Source organism: Prionailurus bengalensis, chromosome B1, assembly GCF_016509475.1.
Source record: "Prionailurus bengalensis isolate Pbe53 chromosome B1, Fcat_Pben_1.1_paternal_pri, whole genome shotgun sequence".
NCBI lineage: Eukaryota > Metazoa > Chordata > Mammalia > Carnivora > Felidae > Prionailurus > Prionailurus bengalensis.
In genome coordinates, this window is record NC_057344.1 from 27,075,307 (window position 1) to 27,096,657 (window position 21,351).

The 21,351-nt window shown below is 36.1% G+C and overlaps 1 protein-coding gene across 2 annotated transcripts in view; it reads left to right on the forward strand.

Moving 5' to 3' along the window:
* The window catches only part of TNKS (tankyrase), a 215,720-nt gene that overhangs the window by 30,157 nt on the left and 164,212 nt on the right, over positions 1-21,351 (forward strand). For both annotated transcript variants that reach the window (XM_043560611.1, XM_043560620.1), the window contains exon 2: positions 1,816-2,040. In XM_043560611.1, coding sequence (XP_043416546.1) covers positions 1,816-2,040 — 225 coding nt within the window. The remainder of the gene's footprint in view (positions 1-1,815; positions 2,041-21,351) is intronic.

Consider the following 21,351-nt stretch of genomic DNA (forward strand, 5'->3'; position numbering starts at 1 on the left):
ATTTCCGCACCCTCTTTCTGATACCAAGCATTTTTTTGTTTTTGTTTTTTATATTTTACATATAAAAGTGTTAGTAAAAAGTAAACACACACTTTGCTATTTTGCTTCAAAGTTATAATGGATACTTTTTAAAATGCCAGCTGATAAGTTTAAAAATATCTATTTTAACCCATTTGTTAGTGAAGAAAGGAAATTCAGTCTCAGGTATTATTAATGCATTGATTAGGGAAATGTGAGTTTGCCATGGAGGCTTTATTCAAATCCACAGAGGGAAAATGACAAAATCTTCACCAGTAAGGAAAGTGCGTGCAGCCCGGTGGCAGAGTAAGGTTGTGCTAGTAGGGTGAGAAGCACGCTGCAGTTAGAGAAATAAACAGAACCTAGCGCCTGTAAAGTCGTGCAGATATTAAAAAGCAAACAGCAAGATGGTGATAGTTACATTAGCATGTAGCCTATACTTGGGTATTCCCAGTTAGTAGTACAAAATCGACCTCTTTTCACTCAAAATTTTCAGCTTAATTTGAAGGATATTTTCGACAGAAACCCAATTCTGACCTTGCAATACGTATCTGTGGAAACATAATCTTTTACTTTGAAGACTTTTTCTTGGAGCCTGCTCTCCTGAATTAAATGAATTTCTATAGATAGTGTGGAGAACATATCTTGAAATAAATCTTTTTTTTTCAACTTTTCTCATAGTTCTCATTTAGTTTATATATGCATAAAATGGAGAAAGATAGGACTGTTTTAGTCTTAGTTTTACTTATGATGCCATTTTCTAACTACATTACACGGTAAGTAACAGCATGGGAGTAGTGATACTTAGGCGGTAAAACCAAATAAAATTTAAAGTAGAGAAAGAATCATTAATGAAGTGTATTAACTTATAAAGATAAAAATACTAATGCTTATGGTTTTCTTTCTTTTTAATCCATTGTAATGTAGCTTACAATTTCATCATTGTACTAAAATTTAAAATTGTCGGTGGTTTTTTTTTTTTCCCCTTCCAAATCCTCATGCTGGACTTGCATAATGTTATTGCCCTCTGACTTTTATAATGTTGTACTTCCTTCGTAATCTTTACCTTTCTGAGTGTATGCCTAGTCCTTGCACTGCTTCAGATCCGCTCTGGCTCTCCCCCCACTTTTTCTGTCTGAAAATTATGATACTTCCTACCAGTTTTCTGGTTCTGCATTTCCAAATGCCCGTGTTCCGGCTTCTTTGTCATATTGTTTCCTTAGGGTCGCTAAATTCAAGCTTGCAATGTTTTAGTTTGGCCATAAGTCCCAAGAGTAGAATATTTTGGCATTGTCTTTAATTCTTCCTTTTCTAACTTCTTGTCACCAAACCATTACCACGTATTTCTGGTATCCATATGTTCTCTATAATGTTGAATGTTGTACTTTGTCTTAGATTTGGTTGTTGGCGGTATTTAAGTAACCTTTATTTCTTAAAATATAGAGGTGGAGTTTATAGATACAATTTTTCTTGTGAAGCATGAGAGGAAAGTGGATGCCTTGGACAGGAGTCTTGTTCATTTTGTATTTCTAGAACAGTTGCCCAACACATAAAAGATGTTGAAGAAATGTCTTTTGAATGAACTGCCCAAAGACTTAAGGATCAACTTTCTTAGTTTAGAGTTCTGTAAGAGGAGAGAACTATTTGAATGGTAGCCATTTTTTTTTCTTTACCCTTTTTTGCTACAGTATTTTAGGTGTTCATATTTGTTAATGTTATTAAAGAAATTCTAGTGGGTTTTTTTTGTTTTGTTTTGTTTTTACACAAAATTGCTTCACTATATATTTTCCTTTTTAGGTTTTGGAAGGAAGGATGTCGTAGAACACTTACTACAGATGGGTGCTAATGTCCATGCTCGTGATGATGGAGGTCTCATCCCACTTCATAATGCCTGTTCTTTTGGCCATGCTGAGGTTGTGAGTCTGTTACTATGTCAAGGAGCCGATCCAAATGCCAGGGATAATTGGAACTACACCCCACTGCACGAAGCTGCTATTAAAGGGAAAATCGACGTATGTATCGGTAAGTATTATTTGATGGTATCTAAGCTGTAAGATCAATCTGACAGGTATAAAGTTTGAAATGAAGATTTAACATTTTTTCTCTTGTTTTTTTATTGTGGTGCAAATAGTGTTCTCACAGAATAAATAAAGAGGGCTTTATTACTTTCATTCTTAGAAGCTATTTTTTTTTTCCATCAAAAGGGAAGTAGAGAGATAGCAATATAAAGTTGGTTAAGAACAGGATTCACAACATTAACTTTCCAAATGCAAGTCAGATGCCGACTGATGTGGAACTAAATTTTGATGGATTGCTATTATCAAATTTAGTTAATTTATGGTCTCTTTAAAAGACTGCAAATTTTCCATTCTAGCATCAAATACAAGCCTGTAAAATACAAGTTCTTACTGAATTGGATGACATATTGGGATGCTTTATGCTGATTCAAGGAAAGTCATCTAGCTCTAAGGCAAAATCTTTTTTCCTCATGTTGCTAAAATTGAACACCAGTTATTAGCACTGGAAAGCTTTGAGTGGTTCGAATACAGTAGTACAAAGCTTAATATTTTCAACATGTGCCATAGTCTAGAAGAAAAGCAATTTCAAGTAAAATTGAACTTTTCAACCATTTAAAATTTTGGGATTATATGAAATTATATCAATCACACTTCTTTCTCTTTCATATTTACCTAAATGTATATATATTTTTTAGATTTTACTTTATTGTATAAAACCTTTCATTTTGAAATCTAAAACAAGCTTCTAGAAGTCATGCATAGTTTCTTTTGAGTGTATCTATTTCTTAACACTCGGGATGGTGGATGTTTGTTTAACCCATGGCAGATTGGTTTTCATAATTGTTGTCTTCTGGGATGGATAACAGCCATTTCAAGTTTAATCTTTCATGTTTATCTTTATGATAAAACTCAAACATATATGTCAATTTTAAAGATATAGTGGTGGTGGTATTATTAAGAATTTCTCCCTCTTCATAGCCATCGAGTCCAGCCTCCAGTATATTTTTTATTTTTCCTCAAATTATTGCAACGCCTGACGTACAGCTTCTTTACGTCATTGTCTGTCATTATCTTTTCTCCCTTCTACATCTGTTGACATAAGCCTTTGGGTACCCTGGTCCTTTTTGATCTCTGAGATACTCCATTTAAAGTTGTTTCTCCCATTTCCTCCCAAGTCTTTCACTAAAGCAGCCACGTCCTGGACTAAGTCATTACATAAAACTACCCTGAAAATCTGGAACTTATAAAATATCCTCTCTGACCACAAAACCTCTCTTATTTGTGGTAAGTTACCCATGTGATAATTATTTTTGAATTTGCTATGTATTCTTACCTAATGTAGACTTTGAACTTCCTACCTTCATCCCTTCTTGCTTTACCTTGTCATATCCATTGGATTCTTCTGTCATTAGTCACAGAATTTTGTATAGTTTTCACCTTCTTGAATTATTATCCTTTCTAGGCTTCAGTATTATGTTTTCTGTACCTGTACCCCTCTGAATAGCTTATCGCAATTAATATTCTTTCCTCCTCTTCCTAATCCCCCTCCCAAAAGTACATAATGAAATGCTCCTCTTATCTAGGTTCTGTTGGAATAAGAGACTAGATGTAGGACTTGAATGTTTACAGAATGGATTCCCGTAGTCCCCCAACCCCGTGGTCCTCTGTGCTTTGGTACATATTGCTTTCCTTCTGGTTAAGTGCTTGTGTCTTAGAAAAGTTGAGGGAAGGAGAAGGGTACCTTCAAAACTGGAATGAAGATATAATTGAGGATATAGCTGCTATTAAAATAGTTATGGGAAGTAAGATTGGTTGTAGATCCTTCTGTACATTTAATTAGCTTTCAGGAATCTATTAGGAAACCAAATATACCAAAATCTCTGATAGTTATGCTGTATATCATACTTTGTGAATTGAGAATAGTTAAGGAACTCTGAAATGTTTCTTCTAGGCAAATTTCCACTTTGGCACAACTGGATGAAAACTTGAGTCTGATGGTTTGGAGAGATTAGTGCACAAAATTAATTTTTCAAAGGCTTTTGCCTAGATGATGAAATGCTAGCCCGATTGTTTTCAGATTAATCATACTCCATATGTGAGGTATCATAGTGAATATTTTTGATATTTATAAAAGTAGAGCCAGGCCATGTTGTCGTCTGGCTTAAAGGAGGCAGCAGGATGGATTGCTTCAAAGCACGTGTTCTGGTCTTATATCCTGATGTGACCAGTGACCAGCTATCTATGAGACCAGGGGCCATTTAAGTGCCATGTTTATATGTGAAATGGGAATACTTGGGTTCTTGGGAGAATTAGCTGATAACACATTTAAAGTACTTAGAGTATCTGGTATAGTGAACATTAAATATTTATTGCTTTCCTTTTTTAAATTGAAATATAATTGATGTAGTTTCAGGTGTACAACATAGTGATTAGACAAGTTTATCCTTTATGCTGTGCTCACCACAAGTATAGCTGCTGTAACCTTACAATGCTATTACAATAACATTGACTATATTCCCTGTGTTGTACCTTTTTATCCCTATGACTTGGTCATTCCATAACCGGAAGCCTGTATCTCCCACTCCCCTTCACCCATTTTCCCCATCCTTCATCCTCCTCCCCTTCGGCAACCACCACTCTGTTTCTGCTTGTTTGTTTGCCTTTTTTTTTTTTTTTTAAAGATTGCACATATATGTGAATTCATATAGTATTTTTCTTTCTCTGTTTGATTATTTCACTTAGCATAATACCCTTTGGGTTAAAAAAAAAAAATGCCCTCTAGGTCTGTCCATGTTGTAAATGACAAGATCTCATCCTTTTTTTTTTTTTTTTTTTTTTTATGGCCGAGTGATAGTCCATTGTGTGTATATGTATAGCACATCTTTATCCATTCATCTTTCAGTGGACACTTGGGTTGCTTTCATATCTTGGCTATTGTAAATAATTCCGCAATAAACATAGGGGTGCGTGTATCTTTTGAAGCAGTGTTTTCATTTTCTTTGGGTAAATACCCAGTAGTAGAATTACAGGATCTATTTTTAATTTTTTGAGGGACCTCCATGCTCATTTCCACAGTGGCTGTACCAGTTTGTATTCCCACCAATTCCATGAAGTTTCCTTTTTCTCCACATCCCCACTAACACTTGATATTTCCTGTCCTTTTGAGTCTAGCCCTTCTGACAGGTGTAATAGCTATTATTAATTGCTATTATTATTGCTAAGATCTCAACCTGAATTGTGACTACTATGTAACATAGACCTCCTGGTTTCTTTTGTTTCCCTTTATTGACTTTTTTTTTTTAAAGGCCAATTTAAAATCCATCCCAACGATACAAACAGAAACGAACAGATGCAAATACAAGAGTAACTTTTCAGGCAGAAAGAATAAGCTGCCCACAAAGGGGGAAAAAATTAAGCAAAGGACTTTCCACTTACAACATTGAAAACATGAAGTCAGTGGAATACTTTCTAAAGACTACTGGAAGAAAAGAAACTGTAATTCGCTTGATAAAGAGGAGTTCTTCAGCTTTTTGGGAGTATGAAAGGCTGAATAGAGCAAGTGACATTACTTTAGAGAAACAAAGCTCCTGTCACTTGCTTTCTTTCCTTCTGTACGTTGAAATAATTCTTGACTTCATTTGTCTTACACGCAAAGGGTAACAGGATCTTTCCTATATATATATCTTACTTGGAAACTTCAAATTCAAACTGCTACTTAAAATCTAACAATTAGCACTTTAAAAAAGTTTTCAGGCTCGGGGTGCCTGAGTGGCTCAGTTGGTTAAGCCTTGGACTTCGGCTTAGTTCGTGGGTTCAAGCGCTGCGTGAGGCTCTGTGCTGACAGGTCAGAGCCTGGAGCCTGCTTCAGATTCTGTGTCTCCCTGTCTCTCTGTCCCTCCCCTGCTTGCTCTCTGTCTCTTTCTCTCTCTCAAAAATAAACATCAAAAAAAATTAAAAAATTTTCAGACTCAAAAAAATTTTTTTTCACGCTCACTGGCATTATATTACACTGGTTAGAGTCCAAGAGATGTGGGTCTTTGAACAAGGTCCTTATTCTCTTTTAGTTATTAAAATGGTAGTAATAACTGTACTTCATATAATTGGTAAGGGGATTAAGTGAGAGAATGCAAATAAAGCCTCTTCATGTAATATCTATATCTGGGTATATGCTCAATGCTGTAGTGTATATGCTCAGTGATTGGTAACTGCTCTTATGTTAATATAAAAATAACATGATCAGAAATAACATTCCTATTGTATTACAGAATATTGATTCAGATACTTTTATATTTTTGAAAAATGTAAGAGAAAACAGATGAGATGATATTTTTCGAAGAAGTCTTTAAGCAAATTGGTTTATTAGGAAAGATTAGGGCAACTTTAATAGTATCATTTAATACCATAATTAAAGTCAGCTATTGAAATGAATTAATAAAAATGTTTAGCTACATTCTCATTTTTTTCTTATCGCAATTTAGAACTTCAATTAATTATTTCATACGTGATAGGATTTCTGCCCTTTTCCCCCCTATTATTTACCATTTGGGGAGTCTTACATAATTGTGTTTTGTCTGTTCTTTTTCTTTGCCGTAGAAAAGGCATGCCTTAGTTTGTGAGCATTCAACTGGATAAAACTTAAGTTTATTCAATCAAATGTAATATATTAACCTGGATAAGATCCTGGTTCAGAAAAAAGTTAAAGCAGAAATTATTACATTATACAGTTTATGTAGTTTTTATGTAATTACACACATATGTACGTGTGTGTGTGTGTGTGTGTGTGTGTGTGTGTGTGTGTATGAGAGAGAGAGAGAGAGAGAGAGAGAGAGATTAGGTGATAAATAACCCAGTTGATGACTTGTTTAAATTATGGGCTGATAAAAATGAACACAAAAGTTTTCAGCAATAGGGAGGATTTTGCTCTTAGCGTAACTGAAGACAACTGTGGTCTGCTGCAAAGGAGCAACAAGACAGGAATCATGGGACCTCATGACTACTCTTGGATCTTGTTAGCAAGCACTTTGATTTAGGACAGATTATGGGGCAGATTACTCCCTGTGCCTTAGTTACTTCGCTTATCAAGTAGAAATAATAGAACTGTTTTATTTATTTTTTACCTTGCTGTTATTTTATAGAGATAATATGAGATGGTAGAATCTCATATGAGTTACAATTGTACTTTTAAAATTTACAGCTATGAGAAGGGACCTGCTCTATGTAGTATGCGGCAAAATAATGGCCCCCAAATGTCCACATCTCAGTGTCTGGAACCTGGGAATATTTTATTTTACATGCAAACAGGAATTAAAGTTACAGATAGAATTATGGTTGCCAGTCAGTTAACCTAAAGATGGAGAGAGATCCTGAATTATCTTGGTGGGCACCAGGTATCACGGTGTTCCTTAAAATTGGAGAAGGGTGATAGGAAGGAAGTCAGAATGATGCATTGTAAGAAGGATTCAACCAGCCATTACTTTCTTTGAAAATGGGGAAGGGGGCCATGAGCCAAGGAATGCAGGGACCTCTAGGAGATTGGAAAAGCAGGGAAATGGGCACGCCTAGTTTTCCCATTGGTTATACCTTATGCATGTATAGTACAAAACTAAGCATGGGAAACTAGTGTTGGTACATTGTATAGTTCTGTGCCATTTTATCACATTTGGAAATTCATGTCATTACTACAATCAAAATATAGAACTATTATCGCAAAGATCCCTCTCATTCTACTTATTTATGGTCTACTCCCCAGCTTTCATCCTTAACCCCTAGGAACCACTAATCCGTTTTCAGTCTTTATAATTTTGTCATTTTTGAGAATGCTAGAATCATAGGGCATGTGATTTTTTTTTGAAATTGGCTTTTTTCCCACATTGCACAATGCCTTTCAGTTTTGTTTGTTTGTTTAATTGCTGATTAGTATCTCATGGTGTTGCTGTACCATGATTTAGCCCTTCACCAATTGAGGGACATTTTGGTGGTTCCCAGTTTCAGACTATTATAAATAAATCTTCTTTGAACACTTACGTACAAGTTTTTACATGGATATGAGTTTTCATTTTTCTGAGATAAAAGCTCTGGAGTGTGATTGCTGGATCTTATGTTAAGTGTATATTTAGTTTCCTAAAGAAGCTGTCATACTGTTTTCCAGAGTGTTATATCATTTTCCATTCCTACTACAGTATATGAGAGATCTAATTTCTCTGCATCTTGCCAGCATTTGCTGTTGTCACTTTCCTTTATTTTAGCTGTTCTAATAGGTATGTAGGGATAGCTCAGGATGATTTCAATTTGTACTTCCCTAATGGCTAGGGATGTTGAATGTCTTTTCACAGGCTTATTTACTGTTTGTATGTCCTTTCGTGTAAAATATCTCTTCATGTCTTTTGCCCATTTTCTTTTTTTAGCGTTTATTTATTTTTGAGAGAGAGAGAGAGAGAGAGAGAGAGACAGAGTGCAAGTGGGGGAGGGGCAGAGAGAGAGAGGGGGACACAGAATCTGAAGCAGGCTCCAGGCTCTGAGCTGTCAGTACAGAGCCAGACATGGGACTCGAACCCACCAACCAACTGTGAGATCATGACCTGAACCAAAGTCAGACGCTTAACCAACTGAGCCACCCAGGCACCCCTTGCTCATTTTCTTAAAATGGAGTAAGAGGCTCTGTTATCTGGGATACATTCACTTGCAAATAACAGAATACCTCACCATTGATCACTTAAACAACAAATACTTATTTATTGTTTTCAAACATTTGGCACTTGCTAGGCATTTAGATTTATACATTGGTGAGTAAAACAGGATTTAAAAATGTTTATAGCATCAAAATAGATGGTGATATACTTGATCCAAAAAAACAGTGATTTGAATATAAACTAAGAGTATTTTAAGTAACAAAATTGATGTGAATGCTCAAATAGACTCCTCTTATCTCAGATGAGAAAATGTTCCATTTTACATTTTTGGCAATCAAACAGTTGAGTTTTCTATAATCTTTACAATTTATCTCAAATGATTTAATTTTATTATTTGACTATCATTAATCTGTTATTAAATCTTATGGTTGAAACCTTCTGATTAAGTATAGTGATTGAACTCATGGAATTACCTCCTGCTCTTACCGAATTCTGTTCATGTGATAAAAAATTCTGTAGGCCGTGATTTGGATGAAGTGAAGCCATCAAGCCTATATTAAAGGAAGAATAATCCACTTTGTGTTGAGTAGATTTGATTGGAGAAGTAGGAAACTGGAAGCAGGATAGGAATTCTGGGTTGTGGTTGGTCATAGGATCAGCTAGACTAGAGGGGTCTGCTATCATTTACAGATTAGAGGGCCTTTGTAAAGGGTCAGGCAGATACATGAAGTTATGATGAAAACTGCATGTAAAATTGTCAGACTGCATTTCAGATGGTTGAGTCAGAAACTCAACCATTCAGGAGAACCAAGAGTGGAGATGTGAGGAACCAGGCCAGCTCTGGGGACTTCCAACAGCTCAGGTTTGTGGCCCTCCCCACTAGAATTCTCCAGTGATGTTAATGTGTCTTGGCTTCAGATCCACTCTGTGTTTCAAACCTGAGATAGAAGGAATCTGATGCCCAGCTGGAGTCAGATGTTGACTTTTAACCAATCATCTTTGTTATCAGAAGTTCTTGAGTACGGACGTGGCTCTTCTGGCCTCACTATAGCAACTGGGCGCCATTCCCAGAGAGGTACTGAGTGGTGAGGTGCAGAGGGTGGGGTGAGTCAGGGAGAGGAAGAAGTAAAGATTAGTTTGGTTTTGAACTTGGATTCCTTCAAATATTGAATAATAATTAACATTCTTTGAGCCATGTCATTATGCCTTAAAGGATACCTTAATACTGTTTCTGGGTGACAAAAAAAAAAAAGGTATTCTGTATAAACTTCTGATTTTATTTATTTATTTATTTTTATTTATTTTTTTTTAACGTTTATTTATTTTTGAGACAGAGAGAGACACAGCATGAACAGGGGAGGGTCAGAGAGAGAGGGAGACACAGAATCTGAAACAGGCTCCAGGCTCTGAGCAGTCAGCACAGAGCCCGACGCGGGGCTCAAACTCACATACCGCGAGATCGTGACCTGAGCCGAAGTCGGACGCTTAACCGACTGAGCCACCCAGGCGCCCCAAACTTCTGATTTTATTGTGTGTGCATGGGCTGCTGCCCAGTGTATCTCTTCTCTCGCAGCATACTCCGTTGTCCCATTGGACTTTGTTTACAAAATACATGTTAAAAGTTAAAATTATTAAGTATTTCAAGATGGTGACAGCAGAGCATTAAACCTAGCATGGGGCCCTGTGCAGCTGCACAGGTTATATGCCCTGATCAGATCATACCTTTGGCCTGGTTAAAGTGCTCCACAAAGAGTTCTCATTACACTTGAATGACATCTTAATCCCTTAACAGGGCCCTCTTTGATCTGGGTCAGACCTCCACCTACAGCATGGACTTAATGCCTGTCCTTCTCTCCCTTTCTTCATGTTGCGGCTACCCTGGTCTTTTCGTCTCTGGAATGAACCAACCATGCATCTTTCTCAGGGTCTGCGTACTTGTTCCTCTTGCCTAGAACACTTTCCCCCCAGATTTTCACACATAATGTTAATTCCTTGTACTTTTGCTATGATGCTATCATAATTTCTTGCCCTGCCCTGCTTGTCTGGTTTTTCTAACCATGTTTGCTTTTACCAACCATGTTTCATTTTATTTAAGAACTTATTGCCTGAAATTATATATTTGCTTAATCATATATTTGTCTGTCACCTCTGTGTACTCTTCCCTACTCTGTGCCTGAGTAGAAACACAGGAACTTTGCCTTATTTTGCACCGTTTCCAAGTGTATATACCTCTGTGCCTACTCAGAGTAAAATGCCTGCTCTATGGCAGAACCTTGTTGTGGTTTTATTTTGCATTTCCCTGATGAGTAATCTTGAGCATTTTTTCATGTGCCCTTTGGCCATTTGTGTATATTTTTTGGAGAAATACCTGCTTGTGTCCTTTGTCCATTTTTAATTGGATTGTCACTTTATTGTTGAATTGTAAGAATTTTTTATATATCTAGGTACACGTTCCATCCCAAAAACATGATTTGCAAATATTTTCTCCCATTCTGTGTTGTCTTTTCACTTTCTTGGTAACATACTTTGCAGTGAAACAGTTTTTAATTTTGATGATTTGATTAATAACATTAAAAAATCTACTTTTTCTTTTGTTGTTTGTGCTTTTGTGTCATAAGAATGAATCCTTTGCCAAATCCCAGGTTATGAAGAGTTAATCCTGCTTTTTTCTAAACATAGGGAACATTTCTTCTGCGTTTCATAGTTTTAGTTCTTTTTTTAGGTCTTTGATCCATATGGAGTTAATACTTGTATACGATGTGAGACAAGAGGTCCAACTTTGTGGGTATCCAGTTTTCCCATTCAGCTCATGTTTCTTTATAATTCTTTTTATTTCTGTAACCTTGGTAGTAATATATTCCTTTCATGTATGATTCTGGTTATTTGAGTCTTCTTTTTCTGAGTCTGTTTGGCTAAAAGTCTGGCAGCTTTTGTTACTGTACTTCTGTATAATTCCTTCCTTTTTGTTGTTGTGTTGTGTTCCATCATGGATGTAGTCCAGTTGACAGACATTTGGGTGCTTTCCAGTCTGTGGCTGTTACGAAGAATGCTGCTGTGGACATTGGTGTATAGGTCTTGGTGTAAATGTATTGTTTCATTTCTTACGGATGGATGCCTAGGAGTGGGATTGCTAGATGGAATGATACATCTATGTTGAACTTTACAAGAAGCTGAATTTTCCTGATTATTCAGGAAATTGAATAATCTGAATGTATTAAGCATATTTGAATGTATTAAGCAAATTGAATAAGGTTGAATGTATTAAGCATATTTCCATCTTTATTGGTCATTTGTGTATATTATTTTGTGAGATCTCAGTTCAGATCTTTTTTTTTTTTTTGTATGGTTATTATTGAGTTGTAAGAATTCTTTGTGGGTTGTGGTTATGGGTCCTAAGATGTGTGATTATCATAAGCATTATTGTGAATGCTTTCTCCTAATCTGTGCCTTACCTTTCATTTTCTTAATGGTGTCTCTGGACAAGTGAAGGTTTTTAGTTTTGGTGAAGTCCAATTTGTCAATTAAAATAGAAGAGTATTTGGTGTCTCACCAGCATTGGAATGATAAGGTAAGATTTCTATTAGACAATTATTCTTAGGTTAAAAGCAGTTTATAGGGAAATAGGATTATAATTTTAATTACATTGCAGAAATGCAGGAAAGCAGTTTTGGGTTTAAGGGTTTCTGCTTGAAGTGCATTATAACAATTTGTTTAGGACTTATTTTTAAAATTCAACATGAAAGAGTAAGCTACTCCATAATGAAAAGTGAATATATTATATAGGTCAATTTTAAGATTTAAGAGTAAAAGTAAGGTGGACCTTCTTTAATTAGAAAATAATTATCTAAAATATGCTTGCTTATTTTTGAGATACCATTGTTTGCCCCGACCATTTGGAAGTATATTTCTAGAATTTAAGGAAGTAGGTTATTTTAATAGCTTGTTGCCTGAAACCTTCCCATGAAGGAAGGCTCATTAATTGCTTACAGATAAACATTTTTTCGCTTGTGCTTTCCCTCTGCTTTTCTGAGATCAGAGGACACATAGATATTCTTTGAGCTATTTCTTCATGTTGTTGGCCTTGGTATAATTCTCATAGTTTTCCATATTTCTGCAATATCGAGACAGGAAATATGAGCAAAGTTGCAAATGCTGATCTTTTTAGTTTGGTGTAGACCAACAAGTCTCCAGTTCTGGAAGTAAATGGTCCTCTGTCCACTGAATATATTTACTTCCTTCTTTTCCCACCCAACAAAATGTGAGTGGGAGCAAAATATATAATTTCTGAGCAGAAGTGTTAAGAACCAAGGTATAGTTTACTATGTTTTGTTTTTCTCCACCTTGGTTATGTGGGTATCACATTTTAACATAGAGCTGTCTTCAGCCTGACCTGTGAGTAAGGAAATTCCCCTGCTGTCACTTTCTCAACTCGTGTGAGTGAGAAATGAACTTAATTTTGCTAATAAGCCTATGAGATTCTGGAGCACTTCGTTACTGCAACATAACCTAGACTAGCCTGACTGAAAACACTCTGTTTGTGAAATTGAATTCAAGTAAAGATAAACTATAAAGAAATGATGATTTAGAAAGAATGACTTGTTGGGATGCCATTATGGAGAGAAATATCTTGGAGTTGTTCCCCAGGTAAACCAGGGTCATACACACACTTTAAAATACCTTCCTATTTATTAGCATAAACAATTGGTATGTGCATAGTGATGAATTAAATTAAAATGGCTGAATAAAATTAAAATTAAATTAAAATAATCAAAGTGTATTTACTTCTTAATGCAGCTTTAAGACCAGGGGCCAATCTCTTAAACTGAATCAGGTAAGGTGTGAACTTGAGTATGCTCCAAATAGGTTAGTGCCTCGTTGTATGCTTCTGTAGTATTCTACTTAGATCATACTTGGTCATTCTCTGTGATAGGGAGCTAACAATAATCTTATTCATTCTTGTATTCTTATTGCCCATCACTGGTACTAATACTGTCCATGACTGGACTAGTGTGTGTGGTACGTTCCACGTACACCGATGTGTGTGGGGTGACAAAGCAGTTTATAAGAAGATAGCATTGTTCTCTCTGGCCTTTTTTGCATTAAGCCTGTGTTAATGGGGATAAGGAAGCCCAGTAATTTTCCACCTCTTCTTGATTAGGTGATATTTTGAAGTGCTTTTATTTTAAAGATCGGTGAATTTGCAGCATGTCCCACATTTCCATATTCCTGTACAAGTACAAGACACATTTTATGGTCAGGTACAAATTATGGTTAGATTGTCTGTCATTTGTCAAAGCATTGTTCTTCTTCAATCGGCTAGGGCGCTGAATATTGATTCCAGTCATGCATTGACTTCTGTTATAGTGGTTTTTCTATAAAGAATGGGCAGTTTTGGTTGCCACTTGTGGATCAAACCTTTGAATTGCTGCTGTCAGGAACTGAGAAATTGAGGTAGGGAGGGAGAAGAAAGAAAAAGGTGACGGTGGCAAATGTACCAGAAATTGCTGTGGATGGATGATACTTAATAAAGTGTTTTCCTTTGAGGCAGCTCAAAGCACTTAGCCAAATTAATTTTGCTAATATTTGTATCTTATGCATGAGGCAGACGATTCATCTTACCTACCATTTTATCTGTGAGGAAAGGAGAAAATTGTTCATTTCCAGCAGTCCGTAAAGCTGATATAAAGTTGTTATAATAGAAGTGTTTTCTTTATTGAGAACTGAAAGTTCTGTCTGCTTAGTGGGATTTATTTAAGAATATATTTTAAGGATAAAGAATTAATTTCATTCTTTAAAGGGTGCCGAATAAATTCTTTTTTATTTTTAGGTTAGCTTTTTAGATTGTATAATATTTAGCAAATTTAAGTAGCAATCTTTACCAGGCTAGCCTTATTAAAAAAAACAAAACAAAACAAAACAAAATCTTAATCTATTTACTAAAACCTAAACCACGTTTTTATTATTGTAATTCACTCCTAAAGTAATATCCCTTTCATGATTTCCAGGTAACTGCATTTTTTATTTATCCACTATTGAGAAAAAGATACGTACTTTCCTTGTATAAATTCTATTTTAAATGGAGTTTTGCCTGATCACTTCCATGGTTACCTGTCCTTTTATGAAGTTAAAAGCCCTAGAACTTGGAATGGCCTACATTGGGGGTCAGGGAGGGAAGGGTGGGATCGGTGCTGGACTACTCCAGGTACATACATACCTCCTGTTATTTTAAACATAGCATGTCAAAGTTAACAACTTTCTTGGTTTTGTCTTAACAGTATTATTAGAAGTAACAGATGTTCATTAAAGAAAAATTAGAAAATACACCTATAACAACTGTCACATCTTGTTTTCTGTCCAATATGGTAGCCATTAAATAAAATTAGCTAAAATTTAAAAACTAAAAAATTTAGGGCCTCAGTTGCCCTCGCCACATTTCAAATGTGTAATAACCATATGTGACTATTGGTTGTCCTGTCAGTGTGTGGATTATAGAAATATCCATCATTGTAGGGATTTCTATCGAACAATATTAGACCCCACAGTACCTGTGTATGTAATCCTTTTTACAGTAAAAACGGGATCATTCCATGCATACTGTTTCTTATTTTTTCACTTTGTGATGCGAACATATTTCATTATCAGTGAATATTTTTATCTAATCTCATTTTAATGGCTGTCAAGAATTATATGGAAATAACCATTATTTTTAAATCAGTCACCTATATTATACCATTTATAATATTTCTGATTTTTCACTTTTGTTTTCTAAATAGTGCTATAGAGAATATTCTTTTCTTTAGATATATGTGTAATCCTTAATTATCTTAGCATAAAGTCCTGGAAAGCCACAAATTCTTAATAAGAATGAAATTGTAACTGCTGGAGATCTCCACTTGGGTTCTTGGTTTAATCTGTCACATTATATATTTATATGTCATTCATAAATGAGCTGGTTTAAGGAAAGTCATTTCTCACATCTTCCTTACTCTTTGCAAAAATTCATTGAAAATTCAGTGAAGCCCTTGAGAATGCAATTCGCTTGCTTTTGTTTCATGATTGTCTCATTTCCCTTTTCCTGTCAGAATACCTCCCGTGGGCTTTTTTAACATCAGTTCCCCATATAAACTGAATTGAGATCTTCTAAACAACTCTCAATATAGCATTTTCATAAAAAGTAAAAGTTGGCGAAATTCCACACTTGTATCCTTAAAAAGGAGGAGAAGAGCTAAGGATGATGATAATTTTTCCCTTCTGAAAAAAATCCCCACCGACACCAAACACCGTTATCTTGATAACTTGCCCACTTAGGTTCAACTGCTTTCAAGAAAGTTAGAGTATTTATACATTTACTATAAATCTGAGACTACTTTAGTAGGCATTCTGGTTAATGGTGGCAAGTGTATATATTTATATATAAAGTTTTATATTTGTCCAATTGCATTTTATTATAATTCCCAGAGTGAATGCCTTCGTTCTCTTAAGGCCTTAAGGAATATATCAAGATGTTTAAATTAGGAGGAAAAGGGTCAAAACCCAACACAACAAAAAAGACCTCCTATAGTTTTTGAAGTGGTGCAGGGATTTGCTTATTGCTCAAGTCTGTCTATTAAAGGAATTAATTATACATTTGCATTTACTTTTAGATTAACTGTGGAGGTCCGAAATGATCTGGATTTCAATGAGATGTCTGGCGTTAATTTGTGTTTGTATGAAAATGGTATTTGATGCAAGTGGCCCATGGAATCAGTCATTTCTCCCTTTGCATGGTTATCGTATTATCTGAAACGTGTTCATATTAAAGCCGTGTCCTCCCTTTGTACAGTTCCGTGGTAACTGAGATTGCAGAAGCAGGTCCAGATGGGAAAGAAAGATTTACAGCGTCCTTTTCACTCCTCATTCTCAACTGACCCAAACTATATAGAAAATTATTAAGTATAGTAAGTGCAGTTCCAGGCTATAAAAAAATGTGTACTCTTAGTCCTTAAATTATTGGAATCTGTTAATTTTCTTCGTATTATTTTTTTAATGTTTATTTATTTATTTTGGGGGAGAGAGAGCAAGGGAGGAGGAGAGAGAGGGAGAGAGAGAGAATCCCAAGCAGGCTCTGTGCTGTCAGTGCGGGGCTCCATCTCATGAAATGTGAGATCGTGACCGGAGCTGAAATCAAGAGTCAGACGCTTACCTGACTAAGCCACCTGGGTGCCCCTTAATTTTCTCTTTAAATGGAGTGGGTGTCAGACTCTTCATCTGTAACCCGAATCCAGGATTAAGTATGTAAACCTTACCGTGAATTGTTCCATATTTTTCCCTTAGACATGACAGATACAAATAAGACATGAAGAAATCCCACACTGTGTCCAAATATATATGTTTATTTTGTGTCAGGCCTGAAAATTTCTGAATTTGCTCTGTGGTACAAGTAATCAGGGTTAGAAATAGAGGACATATATTTTATTTTGCCTTTCACTTACGGTGCCTGTTTGGGGGCACAGTTTTGAGTGTTGGTCTTTAGAAAGAATATGCTTGATCATAAGGATTGAGGGAACAAGAACAGGAAATATTCTAGTGGGTCTCTAAAATGGAACCCTAGCTGTCATGGGTGTTATTTCTGAATCTTGGTTTCATGGTTTCCCACAGGGGGATTGTTCAATGGGATGAGAAAGAGGATGCTGGTCATGGGAGCAGTAAATAAAGTTATTTAGGACAAATATGTAGATGTGCCTTTCATAATTCACCTAAGGGTAAAAAAGCTTGAGTTACAGTTCTGGGGTGATCTTGCTTGTACTCGTGTAGAATAAGGCAGAAATTAAATGCCGGACTTTAGTATTAGATATGACTTCTACTTTTCCACCTATAAACTGTCATCTTGGACAGATAGCAAATTTAGTTGCTGTGAGCCTCAATTTCTCATTTATAAAATGAGCATCATGTTGCACGGGGTTGTTAGAGGAAGTTAAGTGAAATAGTAAAGCAGGTAGAGCCTCGGTAATTGCTCGTTTGCTTTCACTCTCTTTTCCCTTGGGTGGCAACAGTAAGGAGTTCTTACAGCTGGGTTTTGTGTAAGCTAACTTTGGATAACTGTCCATTACCATATGCCATTCTTTGTTACCATCAATGCAAATTAGCTTATGTCCTTTGTTTCATATCCTGTGTAATTTTTTAAACTTGAATTATGATAAAACATGAAATCAGTTGTTGTTTTTCCTCAGTGTGGGGGAAAGGAGCTGAGGTGGGGTGTGAAAATGTGATTGAGTACTGTTATTAAAAATATTGCTAACATTGGTTGGCCAGTGTGTGGGCAAAACAGGTGAAAGGCACTAAGAGGTACAAACTTTCAGTTGTAAAATAAGCCATGGGGATGAAAAGTAGAGCAAAAAACAGAAGAAAGGAAAGAATATTGCTAATGGGATCATTTATCAAATCCAGTAAAAAACAAAAGTAAGTTTAAAAAAATTATTTGGTATATTTCCCAAAAAATGAAGACGTGAAAGAGTTACATTCTTTGTCAGATTGAAAGAACAACAGTGCATTGAAGTTCAGTCTGTTGAGTCAGTTCTCAGAGGTATAGGAAAAAAATAATGGTGATATATGTATGTGTATATATATATATATATTTTTTTTTTTTTTTTTTATTTAAAAAAAAATTTTTTTTCCACGTTTATTTATTTTTGGGACAGAGAGAGACAGAGCATGAACGGGGGAGGGGCAGAGAGAGGGAGACACAGAATCGGAAACAGGCTCCAGGCTCTGAGCCATCAGCTCAGCTCAGAGCCTGACGCGGGGCTCGAACTCACGGACCGCGAGATCGTGACCTGGCTGAAGTCGGATGCTTAACCGACTGCGCCACCCAGGCGCCCCTTTTTTTTACTTTTTAATGCTTATTTATTTGTGAGAGAAAGAGAGTAGGAGCAGGCGAGGGGCAGAGAAAGAGGGAGACAGAATCCGAAGCAGGCTCCAGGCTCCGAGCTGTCCACACACAGCCCAATGAGGAGCTTGAACTCAGGAACCTTGAACTCACAAACTTTGAGATCATGACCTGAGCTGAAGTCTGACACTTAACCAACTGAGCCACACAGGCGCCCCGTAGTAGTGATATAATTTCTTAAACTAAAGTTCAAAGCAAAATCAGAATGTTAGGGTACAGGTTCAATCCTGTGTTCCTTGAGGCAACTGTTTCTAAATATGTAACTTTAAATCTTTTTTTTTTTTCAACGTTTTTTTTTTTTTTTTTTTTTTTTTATTTTTGGGACAGAGAGAGACAGAGCATGAACGGGGGAGGGGCAGAGAGAGAGGGAGACACAGAATCGGAAACAGGCTCCAGGCTCTGAGCCATCAGCCCAGAGCCCGACGCGGGGCTCGAACTCACGGACCGCGAGATCGTGACCTGGCTGAAGTCGGATGCTTAACTGACTGTGCCACCCAGGTGCCCCCCTAAATATGTAACTTTAAACCTTGTACCTAGTGGCACTAAAACGAATTTTAATTGGCTATAATGTTTTATACTAATGAGGAGTTTGCCTGGAATACTAAGTCCTCGAGGACTTGAGAGAGGGGAGGTGGGGTGACAGTTTAGGGAAGGTTTTGGAAAGGATGTAGGGTCTGCCTTTCTCTCCCAGAGACAGATTGGGAAGCACCTTTTTCATGTGGTCATTGTCCCTTAGAACTGTAAAAAAAAAAAAAAAAAAAAAAAAAAAAAAGTAATCCATTTAGAAACTTGTGTAGTTAGACTAAAGTTATTTGCTTTGTTCCTTATTAGTGTTTCATTTAGTAGAGTCTAGCCAAGGTTTAGAAAAGTAATCTCCCCCTAAATAAAAGGAAGCATAAAACAATAATTGACTTGGCACAAATGAATTCATTGTTCCTAGGGCTCTTCCTACCATTTTGCCTTTATTTCAGTCCAACAGACAGATTTTTAACGCTTTCTGTGTGTATGATTCTGTTTTTGAAAGGCAGGTGAAAAGATCCTGATTGAAGGGACAAGGTGTTTATTGCATCCCTATCATATGCCAAGAACCAAGCTAGGTTTATATATAGTGTCTCACTTAATTATAACAGCAATTCTCTGAGGTAGGTAGTGTTTTATGAAAGAGGAAATTGAGATTGACAGAGGTGAAGTAACTTGTGTAAGGTCAGACAATTGCAAAATACAGAACAGTATTTTAAAACTCAGGTTTGTCTGACTCCTGGGCGGTACTTTCTTTTAGACTTGACTCTCTGGGGTTTCCAGGTAGAAAGAGTATCCTTTGTTAGACTCATTCTTAGATTTATTTTAGGGCCTGGTTTGTCTTAAATTGTGGTTTGCGTAAGCAGATAATGCTGGTTTCACAGATGTATTGTGGCCTGGCTTACCTCTATTATAAAAAGGATATAATTGACCTGGATCTAAAAATCTACTATATATGCATATAGAATCATCTGTTTCTAAGTTACTCTGGATACAATGGGCCTTTTAAAAAATTCTTGACTTTCTATATTTGTAGGTGAACTTGATAATGGGAGCAGATTCTAATTGGAGGATTCTTTATCATAAAATTTCATGCCAAAATTTGATTGTGAAAAACTCCGATGTGAATTCAGTAAATTTTTATTTACTTGGCTTAATTGTTTGAGTGAGTAAATATTTTTTAATGTCTTAAAAAAACATAGAACAGTTTCAGGTATACATGATAGTGATCCCCACGGTCAGTCTAGGTACCATCTGTCACCAAAGTTATTACTGTTAATACTGTGTAGTATTTAGTGTGCACCCCATGCTGTACTTTACACCCTGGCGTCTTACTTCTTTTGTAACCGGAAGTTTGTGCCCTTTGCCTTATTTATGCTCCTGCTTGCTATATGCTAGGCACTCTTCTAAGAACTCCTCAAATATTTATTCTTTTTGTCCTCCTAATAACTCCATGCAGTGGCTACTGCTATTTTCTTATCTGCAGATGAGAAGATGAAAGAGCAGAGAGGTGCAATCACTTCCTAGGGCCCCAGAACTAGGAGGAAGGGAATTGGGATTCTAACCCATGCAGTCCCGTTCAAGAGGATGGTCTCTTAACCCAACTATGTTCTTAACTGGTTAACTGTGACGTTTTGTCAGTAGTGAGTGAAGACGACTTGCAGAGAATTTGATTTCTTTGAACTTTTTTCCAAAAAAGAAGTGCAGCCTCATTTTGTTTCCAGTGACATACGTGGAAAAAAGTAATAAGTGGGTATCTGATTAGGCACAAAAAGGCAGGTAGTTCATTGAGGTGAAATTAAGTAATGTATCACAAGTATGCTAGTCCCAGATGTTGACAGGATTCTGAATTTTTGGTGACTTTGGTATGAAAGGCAAAGACTAAAAAAAGGTATTATTAAAAACTTGGACTTTGACACAATAGAAAATTATTTCTTGTTTCTTTTCGACAGTCTCAGCATTATATAATCTGGATCTGGGTTCTTTCTCACATGTACTTGTTGCAAATATTTTGTTCTAGTCTGTGACTTTCCTTTTCATGCTCATAACTGTCTTTGGAAAAGCGGAAAGTCTTAATTGTGATGAAGTACAATTTATCAACTTTTTTTTTTTTATGGGTAGGCCGTTTTTATCTTAAGAAATCTTTTTTCTCTCAAGGCCATGAAGATTTTCTTCCATGTCTTGTTCTACAGGTTTTATTGTTTTAACTTTTATTTTTGAATTTATGGCTCATTTGGAGTTA